Source organism: Oncorhynchus tshawytscha, linkage group LG28 (genome assembly GCF_018296145.1).
Source record: "Oncorhynchus tshawytscha isolate Ot180627B linkage group LG28, Otsh_v2.0, whole genome shotgun sequence".
In the NCBI taxonomy this organism is placed as follows: domain Eukaryota; kingdom Metazoa; phylum Chordata; class Actinopteri; order Salmoniformes; family Salmonidae; genus Oncorhynchus; species Oncorhynchus tshawytscha.
Window position 1 is genome coordinate 42,043,324 of NC_056456.1, and position 24,513 is coordinate 42,067,836.

Sequence of the window (24,513 nt, forward strand, 5' to 3'; positions counted from 1 at the left end):
GTGGTGGTGGTGTGTCAACAGTAGCATGTGGTGGTGGTGTGTGTCAACAGTAGCATGTGGTGGTGGTGTTGTGTCAACAGTAGCATGTGGTGGTGGTGTGTGTGTCAACAGTAGCATGTGGTGGTGGTGTGTCAACAGTAGCATGTGGTGGTGGTGTGTGTCAACAGTAGCATGTGGTGGTGGTGGTGTTGTGTCAACAGTAGCATGTGGTGGTGGTGTTGTGTCAACAGTAGCATGTGGTGGTGGTGTTGTGTCAACAGTAGCATGTGGTGGTGGTGGTGTGTCAACAGTAGCATGTGGTGGTGTGTTGTGTCAACAGTAGCATGTGGTGGTGTTGTGTCAACAGTAGCATGTGGTGGTGGTGTTGTGTCAACAGTAGCATGTGGTGGTGGTGTGTGTCAACAGTAGCATGTGGTGGTGTGTGGTGTGTCAACAGTAGCATGTGGTGGTGGTGTTGTGTCAACAGTAGCATGTGGTGGTGGTGGTGGTGTGTCAACAGTAGCATGTGGTGGTGGTGTTGTGTCAACAGTAGCATGTGGTGGTGGTGTGTGTGTCAACAGTAGCATGTGGTGGTGGTGTTGTGTGTCAACAGTAGCATGTGGTGGTGGTGTTGTGTCAACAGTAGCATGTGGTGGTGGTGTTGTGTCAACAGTAGCATGTGGTGGTGGTGTTGTGTCAACAGTAGCATGTGGTGGTGGTGGTGTGTCAACAGTAGCATGTGGTGGTGGTGTTGTGTCAACAGTAGCATGTGGTGGTGGTGTGTGTCAACAGTAGCATGTGGTGGTGGTGTTGTGTCAACAGTAGCATGTGGTGGTGGTGGTGTGTCAACAGTAGCATGTGGTGGTGGTGTGTGTGTCAACAGTAGCATGTGGTGGTGGTGTTGTGTCAACAGTAGCATGTGGTGGTGTGGTGTTGTGTCAACAGTAGCATGTGGTGGTGGTGTTGTGTCAACAGTAGCATGTGGTGGTGGTGTTGTGTCAACAGTAGCATGTGGTGGTGGTGTCAACAGTAGCATGTGGTGGTGGTGTTGTGTCAACAGTAGCATGTGGTGGTGGTGGTGTGTCAACAGTAGCATGTGGTGGTGGTGTTGTGTCAACAGTAGCATGTGGTGGTGGTGGTGTTGTCAACAGTAGCATGTGGTGGTGGTGTTGTGTCAACAGTAGCATGTGGTGGTGGTGTTGTGTCAACAGTAGCATGTGGTGGTGGTGGTGTGTGTCAACAGTAGCATGTGGTGGTGGTGGTGTGTGTCAACAGTAGCATGTGGTGGTGGTGGTGTTGTGTCAACAGTAGCATGTGGTGGTGGTGGTGTGTCAACAGTAGCATGTGGTGGTGTGTGTCAACAGTAGCATGTGGTGGTGTGTCAACAGTAGCATGTGGTGGTGGTGTTGTGTCAACAGTAGCATGTGGTGGTGTTGTGTCAACAGTAGCATGTGGTGGTGTTGTGTCAACAGTAGCATGTGGTGGTGTTGTGTCAACAGTAGCATGTGGTGGTGTTGTGTCAACAGTAGCATGTGGTGGTGTTGTGTCAACAGTAGCATGTGGTGGTGTTGTGTCAACAGTAGCATGTGGTGGTGTTGTGTCAACAGTAGCATGTGGTGGTGGTGTGTCAACAGTAGCATGTGGTGGTGTTGTGTCAACAGTAGCATGTGGTGGTGGTGGTGTTGTGTCAACAGTAGCATGTGGTGGTGGTGGTGTCAACAGTAGCATGTGGTGGTGGTGTTGTGTCAACAGTAGCATGTGGTGGTGGTGTGTGTGTCAACAGTAGCATGTGGTGGTGGTGTGTGTGTGTCAACAGTAGCATGTGGTGGTGGTGGTGTGTCAACAGTAGCATGTGGTGGTGGTGTTGTGTCAACAGTAGCATGTGGTGGTGGTGTGTGTGTCAACAGTAGCATGTGGTGGTGGTGTTGTGTCAACAGTAGCATGTGGTGGTGGTGCGTCAACAGTAGCATGTGGTGGTGGTGGTGTTGTGTCAACAGTAGCATGTGTTGGTGGTGGTGTGTCAACAGTAGGATGTGGTGGTGGTGTTGTGTCAACAGTAGCATGTGTTGGTGGTGGTGTTGTGTCAACAGTAGCATGTGGTGGTGTTGTGTCAACAGTAGCATGTGGTGGTGTTGTGTCAACAGTAGCATGTGGTGGTGTTGTGTCAACAGTAGCATGTGGTGGTGTTGTGTCAACAGTAGCATGTGGTGGTGTTGTGTCAACAGTAGCATGTGGTGGTGTTGTGTCAACAGTAGCATGTGGTGGTGTTGTGTCAACAGTAGCATGTGGTGGTGGTGTGTTGTGTCAACAGTAGCATGTGGTGGTGGTGGTGTTGTGTCAACAGTAGCATGTGGTGGTGGTGTTGTGTCAACAGTAGCATGTGGTGGTGGTGTGTGTGTCAACAGTAGCATGTGGTGGTGGTGTGTGTCAACAGTAGCATGTGGTGGTGGTGTGTTGTGTCAACAGTAGCATGTGGTGGTGGTGTGTTGTGTCAACAGTAGCATGTGGTGGTGGTGTGTCAACAGTAGCATGTGGTGGTGGTGTTGTGTCAACAGTAGCATGTGGTGGTGGTGTGGTGTGTCAACAGTAGCATGTGGTGGTGGTGTTGTGTCAACAGTAGCATGTGGTGGTGGTGGTGTTGTGTCAACAGTAGCATGTGGTGGTGGTGTTGTGTCAACAGTAGCATGTGGTGGTGGTGGTGTGTGTCAACAGTAGCATGTGGTGGTGGTGTTGTGTCAACAGTAGCATGTGGTGGTGGTGGTGTTGTCAACAGTAGCATGTGGTGGTGGTGGTGTGTGTCAACAGTAGCATGTGGTGGTGGTGTTGTGTCAACAGTAGCATGTGGTGGTGGTGTTGTGTCAACAGTAGCATGTGGTGGTGGTGTGTGTGTCAACAGTAGCATGTGGTGGTGGTGTGTGTCAACAGTAGCATGTGGTGGTGGTGTTGTGTCAACAGTAGCATGTGGTGGTGGTGTCAACAGTAGCATGTGGTGGTGGTGGTGTCAACAGTAGCATGTGGTGGTGGTGTGTCAACAGTAGCATGTGGTGGTGGTGGTGTGTCAACAGTAGCATGTGGTGGTGTAGTGGTGGTGTGTCAACAGTAGCATGTGGTGGTGGTGGTGTGTCAACAGTAGCATGTGGTGGTGGTGTTGTGTCAACAGTAGCATGTGGTGTGTGTCAACAGTAGCATGTGGGTGTGTCAACAGTAGCATGTGGTGGTGGTGTGTGTGTCAACAGTAGCATGTGGTGGTGGTGGTGTTGTGTCAACAGTAGCATGTGGTGGTGGTGGTGTGTCAACAGTAGCATGTGGTGGTGGTGTCAACAGTAGCATGTGGTGGTGGTGGTGTGTCAACAGTAGCATGTGGTGGTGGTGGTGTGTCAACAGTAGCATGTGGTGGTGGTGTTGTGTCAACAGTAGCATGTGGTGGTGGTGGTCAACAGTAGCATGTGGTGGTGGTGTGTCAACAGTAGCATGTGGTGGTGGTGTGTGTGTCAACAGTAGCATGTGGTGGTGGTGTTGTGTCAACAGTAGCATGTGGTGGTGGTGTGTGTGTCAACAGTAGCATGTGGTGGTGGTGTGTGTGTCAACAGTAGCATGTGGTGGTGGTGTGTGTCAACAGTAGCATGTGGTGGTGTGTGTCAACAGTAGCATGTGGTGGTGTGGTGTGTCAGTAGCATGTGGTGGTGGTGGTGTTGTGTCAGTAGTAGCATGTGGTGGTGGTGGTGCATGTGTGGTGGTGGTGTTGTGTCAACAGTAGCATGTGGTGGTGGTGTAGCATGTTGTGGTGTTGTGTCAACAGTAGCATGTGGTGGTGTGTGTGTGTCAACAGTAGCATGTGGTGGTGGTGTTGTGTCAACAGTAGCATGTGGTGGTGGTGTTGTGTGTCAACAGTAGCATGTGGTGGTGGTGTTGTGTGTCAACAGTAGCATGTGGTGGTGGTGGTGTGTGTCAACAGTAGCATGTGGTGGTGGTGTTGTGTCAACAGTAGCATGTGGTGGTGGTGTGTGTGTCAACAGTAGCATGTGGTGGTGGTGGTGTTGTGTCAACAGTAGCATGTGGTGGTGGTGTGTTGTGTCAACAGTAGCATGTGGTGGTGGTGTGTGTGTCAACAGTAGCATGTGGTGGTGGTGGTGTGTCAACAGTAGCATGTGGTGGTGGTGGTGTGTGTGTCAACAGTAGCATGTGGTGGTGGTGGTGGTGTGTCAACAGTAGCATGTGGTGGTGGTGGTGTGTGTCAACAGTAGCATGTGGTGGTGGTGGTGTGTGTCAACAGTAGCATGTGGTGGTGGTGGTGTGTGTCAACAGTAGCATGTGGTGGTGGTGTGTGTCAACAGTAGCATGTGGTGGTGGTGGTGTGTCAACAGTAGCATGTGGTGGTGGTGTTGTGTCAACAGTAGCATGTGGTGGTGGTGTGGTGTGTCAACAGTAGCATGTGGTGGTGTGGTGTGTGTCAACAGTAGCATGTGGTGGTGGTGGTGTTGTGTCAACAGTAGCATGTGGTGGTGGTGTGTGTGTCAACAGTAGCATGTGGTGGTGGTGGTGTGTGTCAACAGTAGCATGTGGTGGTGGTGGTGTGTCAACAGTAGCATGTGGTGGTGGTGTTGTGTCAACAGTAGCATGTGGTGGTGGTGTGTGTCAACAGTAGCATGTGGTGGTGGTGGTGTTGTGTCAACAGTAGCATGTGGTGGTGGTGTGTGTGTCAACAGTAGCATGTGGTGGTGGTGGTGTGTGTCAACAGTAGCATGTGGTGGTGGTGTTGTGTCAACAGTAGCATGTGGTGGTGGTGTTGTGTCAACAGTAGCATGTGGTGGTGGTGTGGTGTGTCAACAGTAGCATGTGGTGGTGGTGTGTGTCAACAGTAGCATGTGGTGGTGGTGTGTCAACAGTAGCATGTGGTGGTGGTGTCAACAGTAGCATGTGGTGGTGGTGTGTGTCAACAGTAGCATGTGGTGGTGGTGTGTCAACAGTAGCATGTGGTGGTGGTGTTGTGTCAACAGTAGCATGTGGTGGTGGTGTGTGTCAACAGTAGCATGTGGTGGTGGTGGTGTTGTGTCAACAGTAGCATGTGGTGGTGGTGGTGTGTCAACAGTAGCATGTGGTGGTGTGTGTGTGTCAACAGTAGCATGTGGTGGTGGTGTTGTGTCAACAGTAGCATGTGGTGGTGGTGTTGTGTCAACAGTAGCATGTGGTGGTGTGGTGTTGTGTCAACAGTAGCATGTGGTGGTGGTGGTGTGTCAACAGTAGCATGTGGTGGTGGTGGTGTCAACAGTAGCATGTGGTGGTGTGTGTGTCAACAGTAGCATGTGGTGGTGGTGGTGTGTCAACAGTAGCATGTGGTGGTGCATGTGGTGTGTCAACAGTAGCATGTGGTGGTGGTGTGTGTCAACAGTAGCATGTGGTGGTGGTGGTGTGTCAACAGTAGCATGTGGTGGTGGTGTGGTGTCAACAGTAGCATGTGGTGGTGGTGGTGTGTGTCAACAGTAGCATGTGGTGGTGGTGGTGTTGTGTCAACAGTAGCATGTGGTGGTGGTGTGTGTCAACAGTAGCATGTGGTGGTGGTGTTGTGTCAACAGTAGCATGTGGTGGTGGTGTGTGTCAACAGTAGCATGTGGTGGTGGTGTGTGTCAACAGTAGCATGTGGTGGTGGTGGTGTGTCAACAGTAGCATGTGGTGGTGGTGGTGTGTCAACAGTAGCATGTGGTGGTGGTGTGTGGTGTCAACAGTAGCATGTGGTGGTGGTGTGTGTCAACAGTAGCATGTGGTGGTGGTGGTGCATGTGGTGGTGTGTCAACAGTAGCATGTGGTGGTGGTGGTTGTGTCAACAGTAGCATGTGGTGGTGGTGGTGTTGTGTCAACAGTAGCATGTGGTGGTGGTGTTGTGTCAACAGTAGCATGTGGTGGTGGTGGTGTGTGTCAACAGTAGCATGTGGTGGTGGTGTGTGTCAACAGTAGCATGTGGTGGTGGTGTTGTGTCAACAGTAGCATGTGGTGGTGGTGTTGTGTCAACAGTAGCATGTGGTGGTGGTGGTGTGTCAACAGTAGCATGTGGTGGTGGTGTGTGTCAACAGTAGCATGTGGTGGTGGTGTTGTGTCAACAGTAGCATGTGGTGGTGTGTTGTGTCAACAGTAGCATGTGGTGGTGGTGTGTCAACAGTAGCATGTGGTGGTGGTGTTGTGTCAACAGTAGCATGTGGTGGTGGTGGTGTTGTGTCAACAGTAGCATGTGGTGGTGGTGTTGTGTCAACAGTAGCATGTGGTGGCATGTGGTGGTGTGTCAACAGTAGCATGTGGTGGTGGTGTGTCAACAGTAGCATGTGGTGGTGGTGGTGTGTCAACAGTAGCATGTGGTGGTGGTGTGTGTCAACAGTAGCATGTGGTGGTGGTGTGTGTCAACAGTAGCATGTGGTGGTGGTGTTGTGTCAACAGTAGCATGTGGTGGTGGTGGTGTGTGTCAACAGTAGCATGTGGTGGTGGTGGTGTTGTGTCAACAGTAGCATGTGGTGGTGGTGTTGTGTCAACAGTAGCATGTGGTGGTGGTGTTGTGTCAACAGTAGCATGTGGTGGTGGTGTTGTGTCAACAGTAGCATGTGGTGGTGGTGTTGTGTCAACAGTAGCATGTGGTGGTGGTGGTGTGTCAACAGTAGCATGTAGTGTGGTGGTGTAGCATGTGTGGTGGTGTGTCAACAGTAGCATGTGGTGGTGGTGTGTGTCAACAGTAGCATGTGGTGGTGGTGTGTCAACAGTAGCATGTGGTGGTGTGTGTGTCAACAGTAGCATGTGGTGGTGGTGTGTCAACAGTAGCATGTGGTGGTGGTGGTGTGTGTCAACAGTAGCATGTGGTGGTGGTGGTGTTTGTGTCAACAGTAGCATGTGGTGGTGGTGTGGTGTGTCAGTAGCAGTAGCATGTGGTGGTGGTGTTGTGTCAACAGTAGCATGTGGTGGTGGTGCATGTGTGTCAACAGTAGCATGTGGTGGTGGTGTTGTGTCAACAGTAGCATGTGGTGGTGGTGTGGTGGTGTCAACAGTAGCATGTGGTGGTGTGTCAACAGTAGCATGTGGTGGTGGTGTGTCAACAGTAGCATGTGGTGGTGGTGGTTTGTGTCAACAGTAGCATGTGGTGGTGGTGTGTGTGTCAACAGTAGCATGTGGTGGTGGTGTGTGTGTCAACAGTAGCATGTGGTGGTGGTGTTGTGTCAACAGTAGCATGTGGTGGTGGTGTGGTGTGTCAACAGTAGCATGTGGTGGTGGTGGTGTGTGTCAACAGTAGCATGTGGTGGTGGTGTGTGTCAACAGTAGCATGTGGTGGTGGTGTGTGTCAACAGTAGCATGTGGTGGTGGTGGTGTGTCAACAGTAGCATGTGGTGGTGGTGTGTTGTGTCAACAGTAGCATGTGGTGGTGGTGGTGTGTCAACAGTAGCATGTGGTGGTGGTGTTGTGTCAACAGTAGCATGTGGTGGTGGTGTTGTGTCAACAGTAGCATGTGGTGGTGGTGTTGTGTGTCAACAGTAGCATGTGGTGGTGGTGTTGTGTCAACAGTAGCATATGGTGGTGGTGTTGTGTCAACAGTAGCATGTGGTGGTGGTGGTGGTGTGTCAACAGTAGCATGTGGTGGTGGTAGTGGTGTGTCAACAGTAGCATGTGGTGGTGGTGGTGTTGTGTCAACAGTAGCATGTGGTGGTGGTGGTGGTGTGTCAACAGTAGCATGTGGTGGTGGTGTGGTGTGTGTGTCAACAGTAGCATGTGGTGGTGGTGTGTCAACAGTAGCATGTGGTGGTGGTGTTGTGTCAACAGTAGCATGTGGTGGTGGTGGTGTTGTGTCAACAGTAGCATGTGGTGGTGGTGTTGTGTCAACAGTAGCATGTGGTGGTGGTGTTGTTGTGTCAACAGTAGCATGTGGTGGTGTGTTGTGTCAACAGTAGCATGTGGTGGTGGTGTGTGTCAACAGTAGCATGTGGTGGTGGTGGTGTGTCAACAGTAGCATGTGGTGGTGGTGGTGTTGTGTCAACAGTAGCATGTGGTGGTGGTGTTGTGTCAACAGTAGCATGTGGTGGTGTGTTGTGTCAACAGTAGCATGTGGTGGTGTGTTGTGTCAACAGTAGCATGTGGTGGTGGTGTTGTGTCAACAGTAGCATGTGGTGGTGGTGTGTGTCAACAGTAGCATGTGGTGGTGGTGTTGTGTCAACAGTAGCATGTGGTGGTGTGTTGTGTCAACAGTAGCATGTGGTGGTGTGTTGTGTCAACAGTAGCATGTGGTGGTGGTGTTGTGTCAACAGTAGCATGTGGTGGTGTGTGGTGTGTCAACAGTAGCATGTGGTGGTGGTGGTGTGTCAACAGTAGCATGTGGTGGTGGTGGTGTTGTCAACAGTAGCATGTGGTGGTGGTGTGTGTCAACAGTAGCATGTGGTGGTGGTGTGTGTGTCAACAGTAGCATGTGGTGGTGGTGTGTGTCAACAGTAGCATGTGGTGGTGGTGTTGTGTCAACAGTAGCATGTGGTGGTGGTGTGTCAACAGTAGCATGTGGTGGTGGTGGTGTGTCAACAGTAGCATGTGGTGGTGGTGTGGTGTGTCAACAGTAGCATGTGGTGGTGGTGTTGTGTCAACAGTAGCATGTGGTGGTGGTGTGTGTCAACAGTAGCATGTGGTGGTGGTGTTGTGTCAACAGTAGCATGTGGTGGTGGTGTCAACAGTAGCATGTGGTGGTGGTGTCAACAGTAGCATGTGGTGGTGGTGTTGTGTCAACAGTAGCATGTGGTGGTGGTGTTGTGTCAACAGTAGCATGTGGTGGTGTGTAGCATGTGGTGGTGTGGTGTCAACAGTAGCATGTGGTGGTGGTGTCAACAGTAGCATGTGGTGGTGGTGGTGTGTGTCAACAGTAGCATGTGGTGGTGGTGTCAACAGTAGCATGTGGTGGTGGTGGTGTCAACAGTAGCATGTGGTGGTGGTGTTGTGGTGGTGTCAACAGTAGCATGTGGTGGTGGTGTTGTCAACAGTAGCATGTGGTGGTGGTGTTGTGTCAACAGTAGCATGTGGTGGTGGTGTGTCAACAGTAGCATGTGGTGGTGGTGGTGTGTCAACAGTAGCATGTGGTGGTGGTGTTGTGTCAACAGTAGCATGTGGTGGTGGTGTTCAACAGTAGCATGTGTCAACAGTAGCATGTGGTGGTGGTGTTGTGTGTCAACAGTAGCATGTGGTGGTGGTGTTGTGTCAACAGTAGCATGTGGTGGTGGTGGTGTGTCAACAGTAGCATGTGGTGGTGGTGTGTCAACAGTAGCATGTGGTGGTGTGTGTCAACAGTAGCATGTGGTGGTGGTGTTGTGTCAACAGTAGCATGTGGTGGTGGTGTTGTGTCAACAGTAGCATGTGGTGGTGGTGTTGTGTCAACAGTAGCATGTGGTGGTGTTGTTGTGGTGGTGGTCAACAGTAGCATGTGGTGGTGGTGGTGTTGTTGTGTCAACAGTAGCATGTGGTGGTGGTGTGTTGTGTCAACAGTAGCATGTGGTGGTGGTGTTGTGTCAACAGTAGCATGTGGTGGTGGTGTTGTTGTGTCAACAGTAGCATGTGGTGGTGGTGGTGTGTCAACAGTAGCATGTGGTGGTGGTGTTGTGTCAACAGTAGCATGTGGTGGTGGTGGTGGTGTGTCAACAGTAGCATGTGGTGGTAGTGGTGGTGTGTCAACAGTAGCGTGGTGGTTTATACTCAAACTAAGGAAGGCTGTTGAGTTGAGGGGTAGACTACACAACATAATCATAACATACCCTGATCTGAGGGTGGTGATGATGGGTAGGTATGGATACTTTAGGGTAGGTATGGATACTTTAGGGTGGGTGTGGTTACTTTAGGGTGGGTGTGGTTACTTTAGGGTGGGTGTGGTTACTTTAGGGTGGGTGTGGTTACTTTAGGGTGGGTGAGGTTACTTTAGGGTAGGTGAGGTTACTTTAGGGTAGGTTACTTTAGGGTATTTTAGGGTAGGGGTACATACCCTGATCGGAGGGTGGTGATGATGGGTAGGTGTGGTTACTTTAGGGTAGGTGAGGGTAGGGGTACATACCCTGATCGGAGGGCGGTGATGATGCAGTCGGCACAGAAGCGGTGCAGACATTCCTTGGTTGTCATGGTGTTCTTCAGCATGTCCAGACAGATGGGACACATCAGCTCACTGTGGAGACTCCTGGGAGACACGGCTATCTCCAGCCCATCTGTGATGGCCTCCTACAAGGGACAAACAGACCACAACAGACGGGACACATCAGCTCACTGTGGAGGATCCTGGGAGACACGGCTATCTCCAGCCCATCTGTGATGGCCTCCTACAAGGGACAAACAGACCACAACAGACGGGACACATCAGCTCACTGTGGAGGATCCTGGGAGACACGGCTATCTCCAGCCCATCTGTGATGGCCTCCTACAGGAGACAAACAGACCACGACCCTGCTACAGGGAACAAACAGACCACGACCCTGCTACAGGGAACAAACAGACCACGACCCTGGGAACAAACAGACCACGACCCTCCTACAGGGAACAAAGAGACCATGACCCTCCTACAGGGAACAAAGAGACCATGCTACCAAACAGACCACGACCCTGCTACAGGGAACAAACAGACCACGACCCTCCTACAGGGAACAAAGAGACCATGACCCTCCTACAGGGAACAAAGAGACCACGACCCTGCTACAGGGAACAAACAGACCACGACCCTGCTACAGGGAACAAACAGACCACAACCCTGCTACAGGGGACAAACAGACCATGACCCTCCTACAGGGAACAAAGAGACCACGACCCTGCTACAGGGAACAAACAGGCTGATTAGACCGTATTACCTCCCTACCGCTGATCAGACCGTATTACCGCCCCAGCCCTACCGCTGATTAGACCGTATTACCGCCCCAGCCCTACCACTGATTAGACCGTATTACCGCCCCAGCCCTACCTCAGGAAGTATCCAGACCCATTGACTTGTTCCACATTTTGTTAGACACATTTAGTTAGAGTAACAGCCTTATTCTAAAATTGATTAAATTGTACCCCCCCTGCATCACTCTATACACAATAACCCATAATGACAAAGAAAAAACAGGTTCTTAGATTTTTTTTTTGCAAACGTATTAAAGATTTAAAAACTGGAATAACATTTACATAATTATTCAGACCCTTTACTGAGTACTTTGTTGAAGCATCTTTGGCAGTGATTACAGTCTCGGTCTTCTTGGGTATGACGCTACAACGCTTGGTACACCTGTATTCGGGGAGTTTCTCCCACTCTTCTCTGCAGATCCACTCAAGCTCTATCAGGTTGGATGGGGAGCGTCGCTATTTTCAGGTCTCTCCAGAGATGTTCGATCGGGTTCAGGTCTGGGCCCTGACTGGGCCACTCAAAATCATTCAGAAACTAGTCCTGAAGCCACTCCTGCGTTGTCTTGGCTGTGTGCTTAGGGTCGTTGACCTGTTAGAAGGTGAACCTTTGCCCCAGTCTGAGGTCCTGAGCGTTTTGGAGCAGGTTTTCATCAAGGATCTCTGTACTTTGCTCCATTCATCTTTCCCTTGATCCTGACTAGTCTCCCAGTCCCTGCCTCTGAAAAACACACCCACAACATGATGCTGCCACCACCATGCTTCACCGGAGGGACTGTGCCAGGTTTAATACAGACAGCGTGACATTCAGGACAAAGAGTTCAATCTTGGTTTCATCAGACCAGGGAATCTTGTATCTCATGGTCTGAGAGTCCTTTAGGTGCTTTCTGGCAAACTCCAAGTGGACTGTCATGTGCCTTTTACTGAGGAGTGGCTTCCGTCTGGCCGCTTTACCATAAATGCCTGATTGGTGGAGTGCTACAGAGATAGTTGTCCTTGTGGAAGATTCTTCCATCTCCACAGAGGAACTCTTGGTCACCTCTGGTTCTTGGTCACCTCCCTGACAACGGCCCTTCTATTGCTCTGTTTGGCCGGGTAGACAGCTATAGGAAGAGTCTTGGTGGCTCCAAACTTCTTCCATTTAAGAATGATGGAGGCCATTGTGTTCTTGGGGACCTTCAATGCTGCAGACATTTTTTTGGTAACCTTCCCCAGACACAATCCTGTCTCGGAGCACTATGGACAATTCCTTCAACCTCATGGCTTGGTTTTTGCTCTGACATGCACTGTCAACTGTGGGACCTTATGTGTGCCTTTTCCAAATCATGCCCAATCAATTGAACTTACCACAGGTGGACTCCCAAGTTGTAGAAACATCAAGGATGATCAATGGAAACAGGATGCATCTGAGCTCAATTTCGAGTCTCAAAGTAAAGGGTTTGAATACTTATGTAAATATAGTATCTCTTTTTTATTTTGAATACTTAGCAAAAATGTCTAAAAACCAGTTTTTGCTTTGTCATTATGAGGTATTTTGTGTAGATTGATGAGGGACGTAAAAAAAAATATATATATATATATATATATATATATATATAATAGGGCTGTAACATAACTAAATGCGGAAAAAGTCAAGGGGTCTGAATACTTTCCGAATGCACTATATGAACCCTGATCTGTGACAAACTCTCAAATCTACATTATGAACTTTAAACTAAAGTTCATAACTACCTGTGGAATCCTCTGTAGCTCATACAGACTGAGGTGTTACATTAAATGTGGTCCCTACCTGTGGAGTCCTCTGTAACTCATACAGACTGAGTTCCCAGGTCTTACTGAGGGGTTGCACCCCGTTCGTCTGCACTGTCTGCGTCATAGTCCCAAACTGGAATAAAAAAAACATCATAATTAAAATGGATCAAAAACACATCCGTCTCTCTCTCCCCGTCCCCCTTACAGACTTACTTTTGGTCAGCACCATTTAACAAAATGTTTTGATTTCATGTGCAGAAAAGAGAAACAGAGAAGCCAGATAAGATAGGTAAATTAGATCATCCGGGGACTGGAAAACGAAAATAACTTAAACATTGCAGTGATGTCAAATCACTGTTTCGTTGCAGATGCAAAGTTTGGTAACAGAATGATGGAACCAACAGCACAAACTGTCATTATTTATGTTACCAAACATTGGATCTGCACTGTTCTTCAAATTTGAAATGTGTTTTTGTTAAATTTTCTGTGGAAATTGATAAAAAGAGGTCAATGTACATTGAGTTGTGCTTAGGCTTTGGCTTAAAGTTGGCTTAAATTTGCCATCATTGGTTTGAGTTTGACTTTTAAAGAGAAAAATCTGAGTCTCAGCATCACTCTGTTACCATGGAATTTCCCTTCGACAGCATCTGGTTTGACAGTTAGCTAGGATTCATATCTATATATATATATTTATTTTTTTGCCTCCAAAAGCACATTAAATTAGCTAGCAACCCGGAGTACAATCATACCAATTAATACTTTAATCTATTTTGGGAGGCAACGGTCTTAAAAATGAATGTATTTTATATATCCAGTTGTATGTCCCAGACAGTGGAACAATACATTATTAGCTTGCTAGCAGAGCTAGCACAGCATTAGCAGAGCTAGCAGGGCATTAGCAGAGCTAGCAGGGCATTAGCAGAGCTAGCAGGGCATTAGCAGAGCTAGCAGGGCATTAGCACAGCTAGCAGGGCATTAGCACAGCTAGCACAGCATTAGCAGAGCTAGCAGGGCATTAGCAGAGCATTTGTCTTTGTGTTGAATTATAGCTGCTAACGTTACAGATGTGCGCATACAGAATCGCCTGGATAAAAAGCTACTAAATAGCCCTGAACTTTTGATTTTTGTTTTACTTCTAATCATATCTTTGCATAATGCCTATGCGCAACAAGATATGTTGTTTTATGTATATTATTCTGCACTATCACTAGAAACCCCCCCAACAGAAAGACAGGTTATCCGGCTAACTAAAGGTTAGCTACAGTAGCTACAACGGAGCCTCACCACCAATCAACGATGCACTAATATACGATCTATTCTTCAGATGTACCATTAGCTAATTCACCCGTTTTATCGTTACTGTAGTCGTCTAGCTATGAAGCTGAAAAAAAAACAATCAAATATCACCGAAACGTGTTTTGTTTATGTACTTACATGCTGTGTTGTGGATACAGACTATGCAGCCAGCGCGTTCCCGTTCTGGCGATTTCAATATGGCGGATGTTTTTGCCGTCGCAGTGGATTTCGGGAAATGTAGGCAAACTGGCCAACAAAAAAATAATCATTAAATTTGCCCCTCTAATTCTTGTTCCGCGAAACGAGAGGGATAGCTGGCCTACAAAATCTGTCTTCTCCAGCAGGCGACGTTTTTTTTCTTCTTTCCGCTCATCAAGCGATTCGTTTTTGTATCAATTGTGTCAATGAGAGAGCACCGAGTTTTATTGACAAAATAATGTAAGGGCTTATTTGATCAAATATACGTTTCGTTATGCTTAGGTTGTTACAAGTGTACCGATATAAGTAGGACACGTGATATCCTGGCAACTTTGAGAACAAATACTTTATATCGGAGTTTTGCCTGTTGTTCACAGCATTTCCGGTTTATCCTTTGCTGGAATTGTCCCAGTTGAAGCTCCAGATTGCCTTCTATTTTTGAATATATTTATTTTCATTATCTAGGTTTCCAAATAATTTGCAACAGATATTCATACGGATATTCAAACATCTGCATAACACAATTATGCACATTTTTTCAATAGAGATGTTTCGATCAAACTGACTTTTTGTGATAAAAGGTGGTGCGTGATGATGTAGTGCACATAAATATACATTTTAAATTCCCATGTATCAAATTAAAAATTCAAATTAAATGTATTGCCATGTCATTGTTAACTCTACTGACGGTTTGGTAACAAAAACGGCACTCTAGCCAACAGCTCTGATACAGTGCGGAGAGGCTACCTATATGATGAGGTTATTATGGATAAGAGCGATGTTATTTGTATTTGTCAAAAGGCAGCCAAGTATCGATCATCAAGACAACTTCTGCACTACTCTAACCCTGGAAACCTCAACTTGCCTCTCTCGCACGGGACATTTCTGATCCCCAGCCCCATGGGCACCGCTACAATTAACACATACCACTACTTTCTCCAATGCTACACATTCCTTTGTCTCATGCCCTTCTGTACACTTCACACATCTAGGAACCTCTCTCCTACACACTGCTGCTACATGCCCATAAGCTTGACACCTGTAACAACGTAAATGTATTCAGCACAAAAGCTCGTACAGGATAACTTGTATAGCCTAACAAAGTGATGTTAGGCTATACAAGTTATCCTGTACGAGCTTTTGACTCAACATCTAAACTCAAAAGAACAGACAAGTCCACTGTTTCACCACTCGCGCCACCCTGTCTGCGTTGCACCAAACAACAAGCATCACAAACACCGGGAATCTTCCCCTTTAGTTGGCTAACTTTCATATGTACCTCTACCCCAATTATCAAAATTCACATCTCTTGCCCCAATTCATTTAACGTGGAGTGCCTGCTCCCTCTGACCAGCAGAAACACAAACTATTATCACAAGACCTCTTCTGGTTACCTTCACTGATTCCACAGCCCCCAACTGTTTTCGCCCACCCTGAATCAGCCAAAAGGCAAAGGTCCACTTTTCCCCAAAACTTCACTCCTACTGTGTCACAGACTCATCTTTATCCTGACCCTAGCTGCAAGCCTCGGCTCTGATAACTTTACCGCACGTACCACCTCTGATACTTCACCCTCCTACCATTCTTCTTTAACAAACGTCTCCCTTTCTTCTGCCATTTTAACAGACTCAAGATCACCCTCTTCCCCTCTCTCTCTAAGACCTCCACTGCCTCTCTCTCTCTCTAAGACCTCCTCTGCCTCTCTCTCTAAGACCTCCTCTGCCTCTCTCTCTCTCTCTAAGACCTCCTCTGCCTCTCTCTCTCTCTAAGACCTCCTCTGCCTCTCTCTCTCTCTAAGACCTCCTCTGCCTCTCTCTCTAAGACCTCCTCTGCCTCTCTCTCTAAGACCTCCTCTGCCTCTCTCTCTCTCTAAGACCTCCTCTGCCTCTCTCTAAGACCTCCTCTGCCTCTCTCTAAGACCTCCTCTGCCTCTCTCTAAGACCTCCTCTGCCTCTCTCTAAGACCTCCTCTGCCTCTCTCTAAGACCTCCTCTGCCTCTCTCTAAGACCTCCTCTGCCTCTCTCTAAGACCTCCTCTGCCTCTCTCTAAGACCTCCTCTGCCTCTCTCTAAGACCTCCTCTGCCTCTCTAAGACCTCCTCTGCCTCTCTAAGACCTCCTCTGCCTCTCTAAGACCTCCTCTGCCTCTCTAAGACCTCCTCTGCCTCTCTCTAAGACCTCCTCTGCCTCTCAGACCTCCTCTGCCTCTCTCTCTCTCAGACCTCCTCTGCCTCTCTCTCTCTCTCAGACCTCCTCTGCCTCTCTCTCTCAGACCTCCTCTGCCTCTCTCTCTCTCTCAGACCTCCTCTGCCTCTCTCTCTCTCTGACCTCCTCTGCCTCTCTCTCTCTCTCTCTCTGACCTCCTCTGCCTCTCTCTCTCTCTCTCTCTCTCTGACCTCTGCCTCTCTCTCTCTCTCTCTCTCTCTCTCTCTGACCTCCTCTGCCTCTCTCTCTCTCTCTCTCTCTGACCTCCTCTGCCTCTCTCTCTCTCTCTCAGACCTCCTCTGCCTCTCTCTCTCAGACCTCCTCTGCCTCTCTCTCAGACCTCCTCTGCCTCTCTCTCTCTCTCTCTCTGACCTCCTCTGCCTCTCTCTCAGCCCTCCTCTGCCTCTCTCTCTGACCTCCTCTGCCTCTCTCTCTGACCTCCTCTGCCTCTCTCTCTCTCTCTCTCTCTCTCTCAGACCTCCTCTGCCTCTCTCTCTCTCTCTCAGACCTCCTCTGCCTCTCTCTCTCTCTCTCTCTCTCTCAGACCTCCTCTCTCTCTCTCTCTCTCTCTCTCTCAGACCTCCTCTGCCTCTCTCTCTCTCTCTCTCTCTCAGACCTCCTCTCTCTCTCTCTCTCTCTCTCTCTCAGACCTCCTCTGCCTCTCTCTCTCTCTCTCTCTCAGACCTCCTCTGCCTCTCTCTCAGACCTCCTCTGCCTCTCTCTCTCTCTCTCTCTCTGACCTCCTCTGCCTCTCTCTCTCTCTCTCTCTCAGACCTCCTCTGCCTCTCTCTCTCTCTCTCTCAGACCTCCTCTGCCTCTCTCTCTCTCTCTCTCTCAGACCTCCTCTGCCTCTCTCTCAGACCTCCTCTGCCTCTCTCTCTCTCTCTCTCTCTGACCTCCTCTGCCTCTCTCTCTCTCTCTCTCTCTCTCTCTGACCTCCTCTGCCTCTCTCTCTCTCTCTCTCTCTCTCTGACCTCCTCTGCCTCTCTCTCTCTCTCTCTCTCTCTCTGACCTCCTCTGCCTCTCTCTCTCTCTCTCTCTCTCTCTGACCTCCTCTGCCTCTCTCTCTCTCTCTCTGACCTCCTCTGCCTCTCTCTCTCTCTCTCTCTCTCTCTCTCTGACCTCCTCTGCCTCTCTCTCTCTCTCTCTCTCTCTGACCTCCTCTGCCTCTCTCTCTTTCTCTCTCTCTCTCAGACCTCCTCTGCCTCTCTTTTTCCCTCCATTCCTTTTCCCTCCATTCCTCCATTCCTCCCTCCAGATCCTCTTTTTCCCTCCATTCAACAATTTCAAAGATTTTACACAGTTACATACAGTTCATAAAAGGGAATCAACTGAAATGAATTCATTAGAGGCCCCTTATGGACTTCACATGACTGGGCAGGGGTGTAGCCATGGGAGGATCTGGGAGGGCAGGGGTGCAGCCATGGGAGGGTCTGGGGTGCAGCCATGGGAGGGTCTGGGGTGTAGCCATGGGAGGGTCTGGGGTGTAGCCATGGGAGGGTCTGGGAGGGCAGGGGTGTAGCCATGGGAGGGTCTGGGAGGGCAGGGGTGTAGCCATGGGAGGGTCAGGGGTGTAGCCATGGGAGGGCAGGGGTGTAGCCATGGGAGGGTCTGGGAGGGTTTGGGGTGTAGCCATGGGAGGGTCTGGGGTGTAGCCATGGGAGGGTCTGGGGTGTAGCCATGGGAGGGTCTGGGGTGTAGCCATGGGAGGGTCTGGGGTGTAGCCATGAGAGGGTCTGGGAGGGCAGGGGTGTAGCCATGGGAGGGTCTGGGAGGGCAGGGGTGTAGCCATGGGAGGGTCAGGGGTGTAGCCATGGGAGGGCAGGGGTGTAGCCATGGGAGGGTCTGGGAGGGTTTGGGGTGTAGCCATGGGAGGGTCAGGGGTGTAGCCATGAGAGGGCAGGGGTGTAGCCATGGGAGGGTCAGGGGTGTAGCCATGGGAGGGCAGGGGTGTAGCCATGGGAGGGTCTGGGAGGGTTTGGGGTGGTAGCCATGGGAGGGTCAGGGGTGTAGCCATGGGAGGGTCAGGGGTGTAGCCATGGGAGGGGTCTGGGGTGTAGCCATGGGAGGGGTCTGGGGTGTAGCCATGGGAGGGGTCTGGGGTGTAGCCATGGGAGGGGTCTGGGGTGTAGCCATGGGAGGGGTCTGGGGTGTAGCCATGGGAGGGGTCTGGGGTGTAGCCATGGGAGGGGTCTGGGGTGTAGCCATGGGAGGGGTCTGGGGTGTAGCCATGGGAGGGTCTGGGGTGTAGCCATGGGAGGGTCTGGGGTGTAGCCATGGGAGGGTCTGGGGTGTAGCCATGGGAGGGTCTGGGAGGGCAGGGGTGTAGCCATGGGAGGGTCAGGGGTGTAGCCATGGGAGGGCAGGGGTGTAGCCATGGGAGGGTCAGGGGTGTAGCCATGGGAGGGTCAGGGGTGTAGCCATGGGAGGGCAGGGGTGTAGCCATGGGAGGGTCTGGGAGGGTCAGGGTGTAGCCATGGGAGGGTCTGGGAGGGCAGGGGTGGGAGGGTCTGGGAGCCATGGGAGGGTCTGGGAGGGTCAGGGGTGTAGCCATGGGAGGGTCAGGGAGGGTCAGGGGTGTAGCCATGGGAGGGTCAGGGGTGTAGCCATGGGAGGGTCTGGGGTGTAGCCATGGGAGGGTCTGGGTGGGCAGGGGTGTAGCCATGGGAGGGTCTGGGAGGGTCAGGGGTGTAGCCATGGGAGGGTCTGGGAGGGTCAGGGGTGTAGCCATGGGAGGGTCTGGGAGGGTCAGGGGTGTAGCCATGGGAGGGTCTGGGAGGGTCTGGGGTGTAGCCATGGGAGGGTCTGGGAGGGTCTGGGGTGTAGCCATGAGAGGGTCTGGGGTGTAGCCATGGGAGGGTCTGGGGTGTAGCCATGGGAGGGTCTGGGGTGTAGCCATGGGAGGGTCTGGGGTGTAGCCATGGGAGGGTCTGGGGTGTAGCCATGGGAGGGTCTGGGAGGGTCTGGGGTGTGCCATGGGAGGGTCCATGGGAGGGTCTGGGGTGTAGCCATGGAAGGGTCTGGGAAGGGTCTGGGGTGTAGCCATGGGAGGGTCTGGGGTGTAGCCATGGGAGGGTCTGGGGTGTAGCCATGGGAGGGTCTGGGGTGTAGCTATGGGAGGGTCTGGGGTGTAGCCATGGGAGGGTCTGGGGTGTCTGGGGTGAAGCCATGGGAGGGTCTGGGGTGTAGCCATGTAGCCATGGGAGGGTCTGGGGTGTAGCCATGGGAGGGTCTGGGGTGTAGCCATGGGAGGGTCTGGGGTGTAGCCATGGGAGGGTCTGGGGTGTAGCCATGGGAGGGTCTGGGGTGTAGCCATGGGAGGGTCTGGGGTGTAGCCATGGGAGGGTCTGGGGTGTAGCCATGGGAGGGTCTGGGGTGTAGCCATGGGAGGGTCTGGGAGGGCAGGGGGTGTAGTAATGGGAGGGTCAGGGGTGTAGCCATGGGAGGGTCTGAGAGGGCAGGGGTGTAGTAATGGGAGGGTCTGGGGTGTAGCCATGGGAGGGTCTGGGGTGTAGCCATGGGAGGGTCTGGGGTGTAGCCATGGGAGGGTCTGGGGTGTAGCCATGGGAGGGTCTGGGAGGGTCTGGGGTGTAGCCATGGGAGGGTCTGGGGTGTAGCCATGGAAGGGTCTGGGGTGTAGCCATGGAAGGGTCTGGGGTGTAGCCATGGGAGGGTCTGGGGGTGTAGCCATGGGAGGGTCTGGGGTGTAGCCATGGGAGGGTCTGGGGTGTAGCCATGGGAGGGTCTGGGGTGTAGCCATGGGAGGGTCTGGGGTGTAGGGGTTTACCTGGGAGGGTCTGGGGTGTAGCCATGGGAGGGTCTGGGGTGTAGCCATGGGAGGGTCTGGGGTGTAGCCATGGGAGGGTCTGGGGTGTAGCCATGGGAGGGTCTGGGAGGGCAGGGGGTGTAGTAATGGGAGGGTCAGGGGTGTAGCCATGGGAGGGTCTGGAGGGCAGGGGTGTAGTAATGGGAGGGTCTGGGGTGTAGCCATGAGAGGGCAGGGGTGTAGTAATGGGAGGGTCTGGGTCTGGGGGTCTGGGGTGTAGCCATGGGAGGGTCTGGGGTGTAGCCATGGGAGGTCTGGGGTGTAGCCAGGGAGGGTCTGGGGTGTAGCCATGGGAGGGTCTGGGGTGTAGCCATGGGAGGGTCTGGGAGGGGAGTCTGGGGGGTAGCCATGGGAGGGTCTGGGGGGCAGGGGTGTAGTAATGGGGTCAGGGTCTGGGAGGGCAGGGAGGGCAGGGGTGTAGTAATGGGAGGGTCTGGGGTGTAGCCATGAGGGGCAGGGGTGTAGCCATGGGAGGGTCTTAGAGGGCAGGGTCTGGGGTGTAGTAATGGGAGGGTCTGGGGGGCTGGGGTGTAAGGGAGGGCCAGAGAGGGCAGAGGTATTTATTTTTATTTAACCAGGAAAATACCATGGGAGAGGAGTCTGTTTGTACCAGGGAGGGTCTGGGGGTGTAGGCAGCAGCAATAATCAATACATTAAATCATTGTAACATGATCCACCTAGGAGGGTATGGTAACATGCAGCCACCTAGCAGACCGGGTATGGTCTGGGGTGCAGACCATGGTAACATAGCAACCACCTGCAGACCGGGTCTGGTAACATGCAGCCACTGCTGGTGGTGAAGGAGACCAGACTACAGAGGTAAAGAGTTTACCTGCTGGTGGTGAAGGAGACCAGACTACAGAGGGTGTAGTACCTGCTGGTGGTGAAGGAGACCAGACTACAGAGAGGAGTTTACCTGCTGGTGGTGAAGGAGACCAGACTACAGAGGGAGTTTACCTGCTGGTGGTGAAGGAGACCAGACTACAGAGGGAGTTTACCTGCTGGTGGTGAAGGAGACCAGACTACAGAGGGAGTTTACCTGCTGGTGGTGAAGGAGACCAGACTACAGGGAGGGTTTACCTGCTGGTGGTGAAGGAGACCAGACTAAGGGAGAGGGAGTTTACCTGGGAAGGTGGTGAAGGAGACCAGACTGACAGAGAGAAAGAGGGAGTTTACCTGCTGGTGGTGAAGGAGACCAGACTACAGAGGTTTAGTTTACCTGCTGGTGGTGAAGGAGACCAGACTACAGAGACTAAGAGGGAGTTTACCTGCTGGTGGTGAAGGAGACCAGACTACAGGTAAAGAGGGAGTTTACCTGCTGGTGGTGAAGGAGACCAGACTACAGAGGTTTAAAGGGAGTTTACCTGCTGGTGGTGAAGGAGACCAGACTAATCAGAGGTAAAGAGGAGTTTACCTGCTGGTGGTGAAGGAGACCAGACTACAGAGGTAGAGGGAGTTTACCTGCTGGTGGTGAAGGAGACCAGACTACAGAGGGAGTTTACCTGCTGGTGGTGAAGGAGACCAGACTACAGAGCAGTTTACCTGCTGGTGGTGAAGGAGACCAGACTAAGCAGTTTACCTGCTGGTGGTGAAGGAGACCAGACTACAGAGGGAGTTTACCTGCTGGTGGTGAAGGAGACCAGACTACAGAGGTAAAGAGGGAGTTTACCTGCTGGTGGTGAAGGAGACCAGACTACAGAGGGAGTTTTACCTGCTGGTGGTGAAGGAGACCAGACTACAGAGGTAAAGAGGGAGTTTACCTGCTGGTGGTGAAGGAACCAGACTACAGAGGGAGTTTACCTGCTGGTGGTGAAGGAGACCAGACTACAGAGGTAAAGAGGAGTTTACCTGCTGGTGGTGAAGGAGACCAGACTAAAGAGGGAGTTTACCTGCTGGTGGTGAAGGAGACCAGACTAAAGAGGGAGTTTACCTGCTGGTGGTGAAGGAGACCAGACTACAGGGGTAAAGGGAGTTTACCTGCTGGTGGTGAAGGAGACCAGACTAAGAGAAAGGGAGTTTACCTGCTGGTGGTGAAGGAGACCAGACTACAGAGGGAGTTTACCTGCTGGTGGTGAAGGAGACCAGACTAAGAGAGGGAGTTTACCTGCTGGTGGTGAAGGAGACCAGACTACAGAGGTAAAGGGAGTTTACCTGCTGGTGGTGAAGGAGACCAGACTACAGAGGTAAAGAGGGAGTTTACCTGCTGGTGGTGAAGGAGACCAGACTACAGAGGTAAAGAGGGAGTTTACCTGCTGGTGGTGAAGGAGACCAGACTACAGACTAAAGAGGGAGTTTACCTGCTGGTGGTGAAGGAGACCAGACTACAGAGGTAAAGAGGAGTTTACCTGCTGGTGGTGAAGGAGACCAGACTACAGAGGGAGTTTACCTGCTGGTGGTGAAGGAGACCAGACTACAGAGGTAAAGAGGGAGTTTACCTGCTGGTGGTGAAGGAGACCAGACTACAGAGGTAAAGAGGGAGTTTACCTGCTGGTGGTGAAGGAGACCAGACTACAGAGGTAAAGAGGGAGTTTACCTGCTGGTGGTGAAGGAGACCAGACTACAGAGGTAAAGATGGAGTTTACCTGCTGGTGGTGAAGGAGACCAGACTACAGAGGTAAAGAGGGAGTTTACCTGCTGGTGGTGAAGGAGACCAGACTACAGAGGTAAAGAGGGAGTTTACCTGCTGGTGGTGAAGGAGACCAGACTACAGAGGTAAAGGGAGTTTACCTGCTGGTGGTGAAGGAGACCAGACTACAGAGGTAAAGAGGAGTTTACCTGCTGGTGGTGAAGGAGACCAGACTACAGAGGTAAAGAGGGAGTTTACCTGCTGGTGGTGAAGGAGACCAGACTAAGAGGGGTTTACCTGCTGGTGGTGAAGGAGACCAGACTAAGAGGGAGTTTACCTGCTGGTGGTGAAGGAGACCAGACTACAGAGGTAAAGAGGAGTTTACCTGCTGGTGGTGAAGGAGACCAGACTACAGAGGTAAAGAGGGAGTTTACCTGCTGGTGGTGAAGGAGACCAGACTACAGAGGTAAAGAGGAGTTTACCTGCTGGTGGTGAAGGAGACCAGACTACAGAGGTAAAGAGGGAGTTTACCTGCTGGTGGTGAAGGAGACCAGACTACAGAGGTAAAGAGGGAGTTTACCTGCTGGTGGTGAAGGAGACCAGACTACAGAGGTAAAGAGGGAGTTTACCTGCTGGTGGTGAAGGAGACCAGACTACAGAGGAGTTTACCTGCTGGTGGTGAAGGAGACCAGACTACAGAGGTAAAGAGGGAGTTTACCTGCTGGTGGTGAAGGAGACCAGACTACAGAGGTAAAGAGGGAGTTTACCTGCTGGTGGTGAAGGAGACCAGACTACAGAGGTAAAGAGGGAGTTTACCTGCTGGTGGTGAAGGAGACCAGACTACAGAGGTAAAGAGGGAGTTTACCTGCTGGTGGTGAAGGAGACCAGACTACAGAGGTAAAGAGGGAGTTTACCTGCTGGTGGTGAAGGAGACCAGACTACAGAGGTAAAGAGGGAGCTGGTGGTGAAGGAGACCAGACTACAGAGGGAGTTTACCTGCTGGTGGTGAAGGAGACCAGACTACAGAGGTAAAGAGGGAGTTTACCTGCTGGTGGTGAAGGAGACCAGACTACAGAGGTAAAGAGGAGTTTACCTGCTGGTGGTGAAGGAGACCAGACTACAGAGGTAAAGAGGGAGTTTACCTGCTGGTGGTGAAGGCCAGACTACAGAACCAGACTACAGAGGTAAAGAGGAGTTTACCTGCTGGTGGTGAAGGAGACCAGACTACAGAGGTAAAGAGGGAGTTTACCTGCTGGTGGTGAAGGAGACCAGACTACAGAGGTAGAGGAGTTTACCTGCTGGTGGTGAAGGAGACCAGACTAAGAGAGGCTGGTGGTGAAGGAGAGAGTTTACCTGCTGGTGGTGAAGGAGACCAGACTACAGAGGTAAAGAGGGAGTTTACCTGCTGGTGGTGAAGGAGACCAGACTACAGAGGGAGTTTACCTGCTGGTGGTGAAGGAGACCAGACTACAGAGGTAAAGAGGAGTTTACCTGCTGGTGGTGAAGGAGACCAGACTACAGAGGTAAAGAGGGAGTTTACCTGCTGGTGGTGAAGGAGACCAGACTACAGAGGTAAAGAGGGAGTTTACCTGCTGGTGGTGAAGGAGACCAGACTACAGAGGTAAAGATGGAGTTTACCTGCTGGTGGTGAAGGAGACCAGACTACAGAGGTAAAGAGGGAGTTTACCTGCTGGTGGTGAAGGAGACCAGACTACAGAGGTAAAGAGGAGTTTACCTGCTGGTGGTGAAGGAGACCAGACTACAGAGGTAAAGAGGGAGTTTACCTGCTGGTGGTGAAGGAGACCAGACTACAGAGGGAGTTTACCTGCTGGT

The 24,513-nt window shown here is 51.3% G+C and overlaps 1 protein-coding gene across 4 annotated transcripts in view; it reads right to left on the reverse strand.

Annotated features, from left to right (window-relative positions):
* Positions 1-14,170, reverse strand: part of rnf2 (ring finger protein 2) — a 50,620-nt gene extending 36,450 nt beyond the window's left edge. For 3 of the 4 annotated variants that reach the window (XM_042308114.1, XM_042308115.1, XM_042308113.1), the window contains exons 1-3: positions 14,026-14,170; positions 12,629-12,724; positions 10,028-10,188 (exon numbers count right to left, since the gene is read on the reverse strand). In XM_042308114.1, coding sequence (XP_042164048.1) covers positions 10,028-10,188; positions 12,629-12,715 — 248 coding nt within the window. In that variant the 5' untranslated portion in view covers positions 12,716-12,724; positions 14,026-14,170. The remainder of the gene's footprint in view (positions 1-10,027; positions 10,189-12,628; positions 12,725-14,025) is intronic. The other variant, XM_042308116.1, reaches the window with a different exon arrangement.
* Between the last annotated feature and the right edge of the window lie 10,343 nt (positions 14,171-24,513).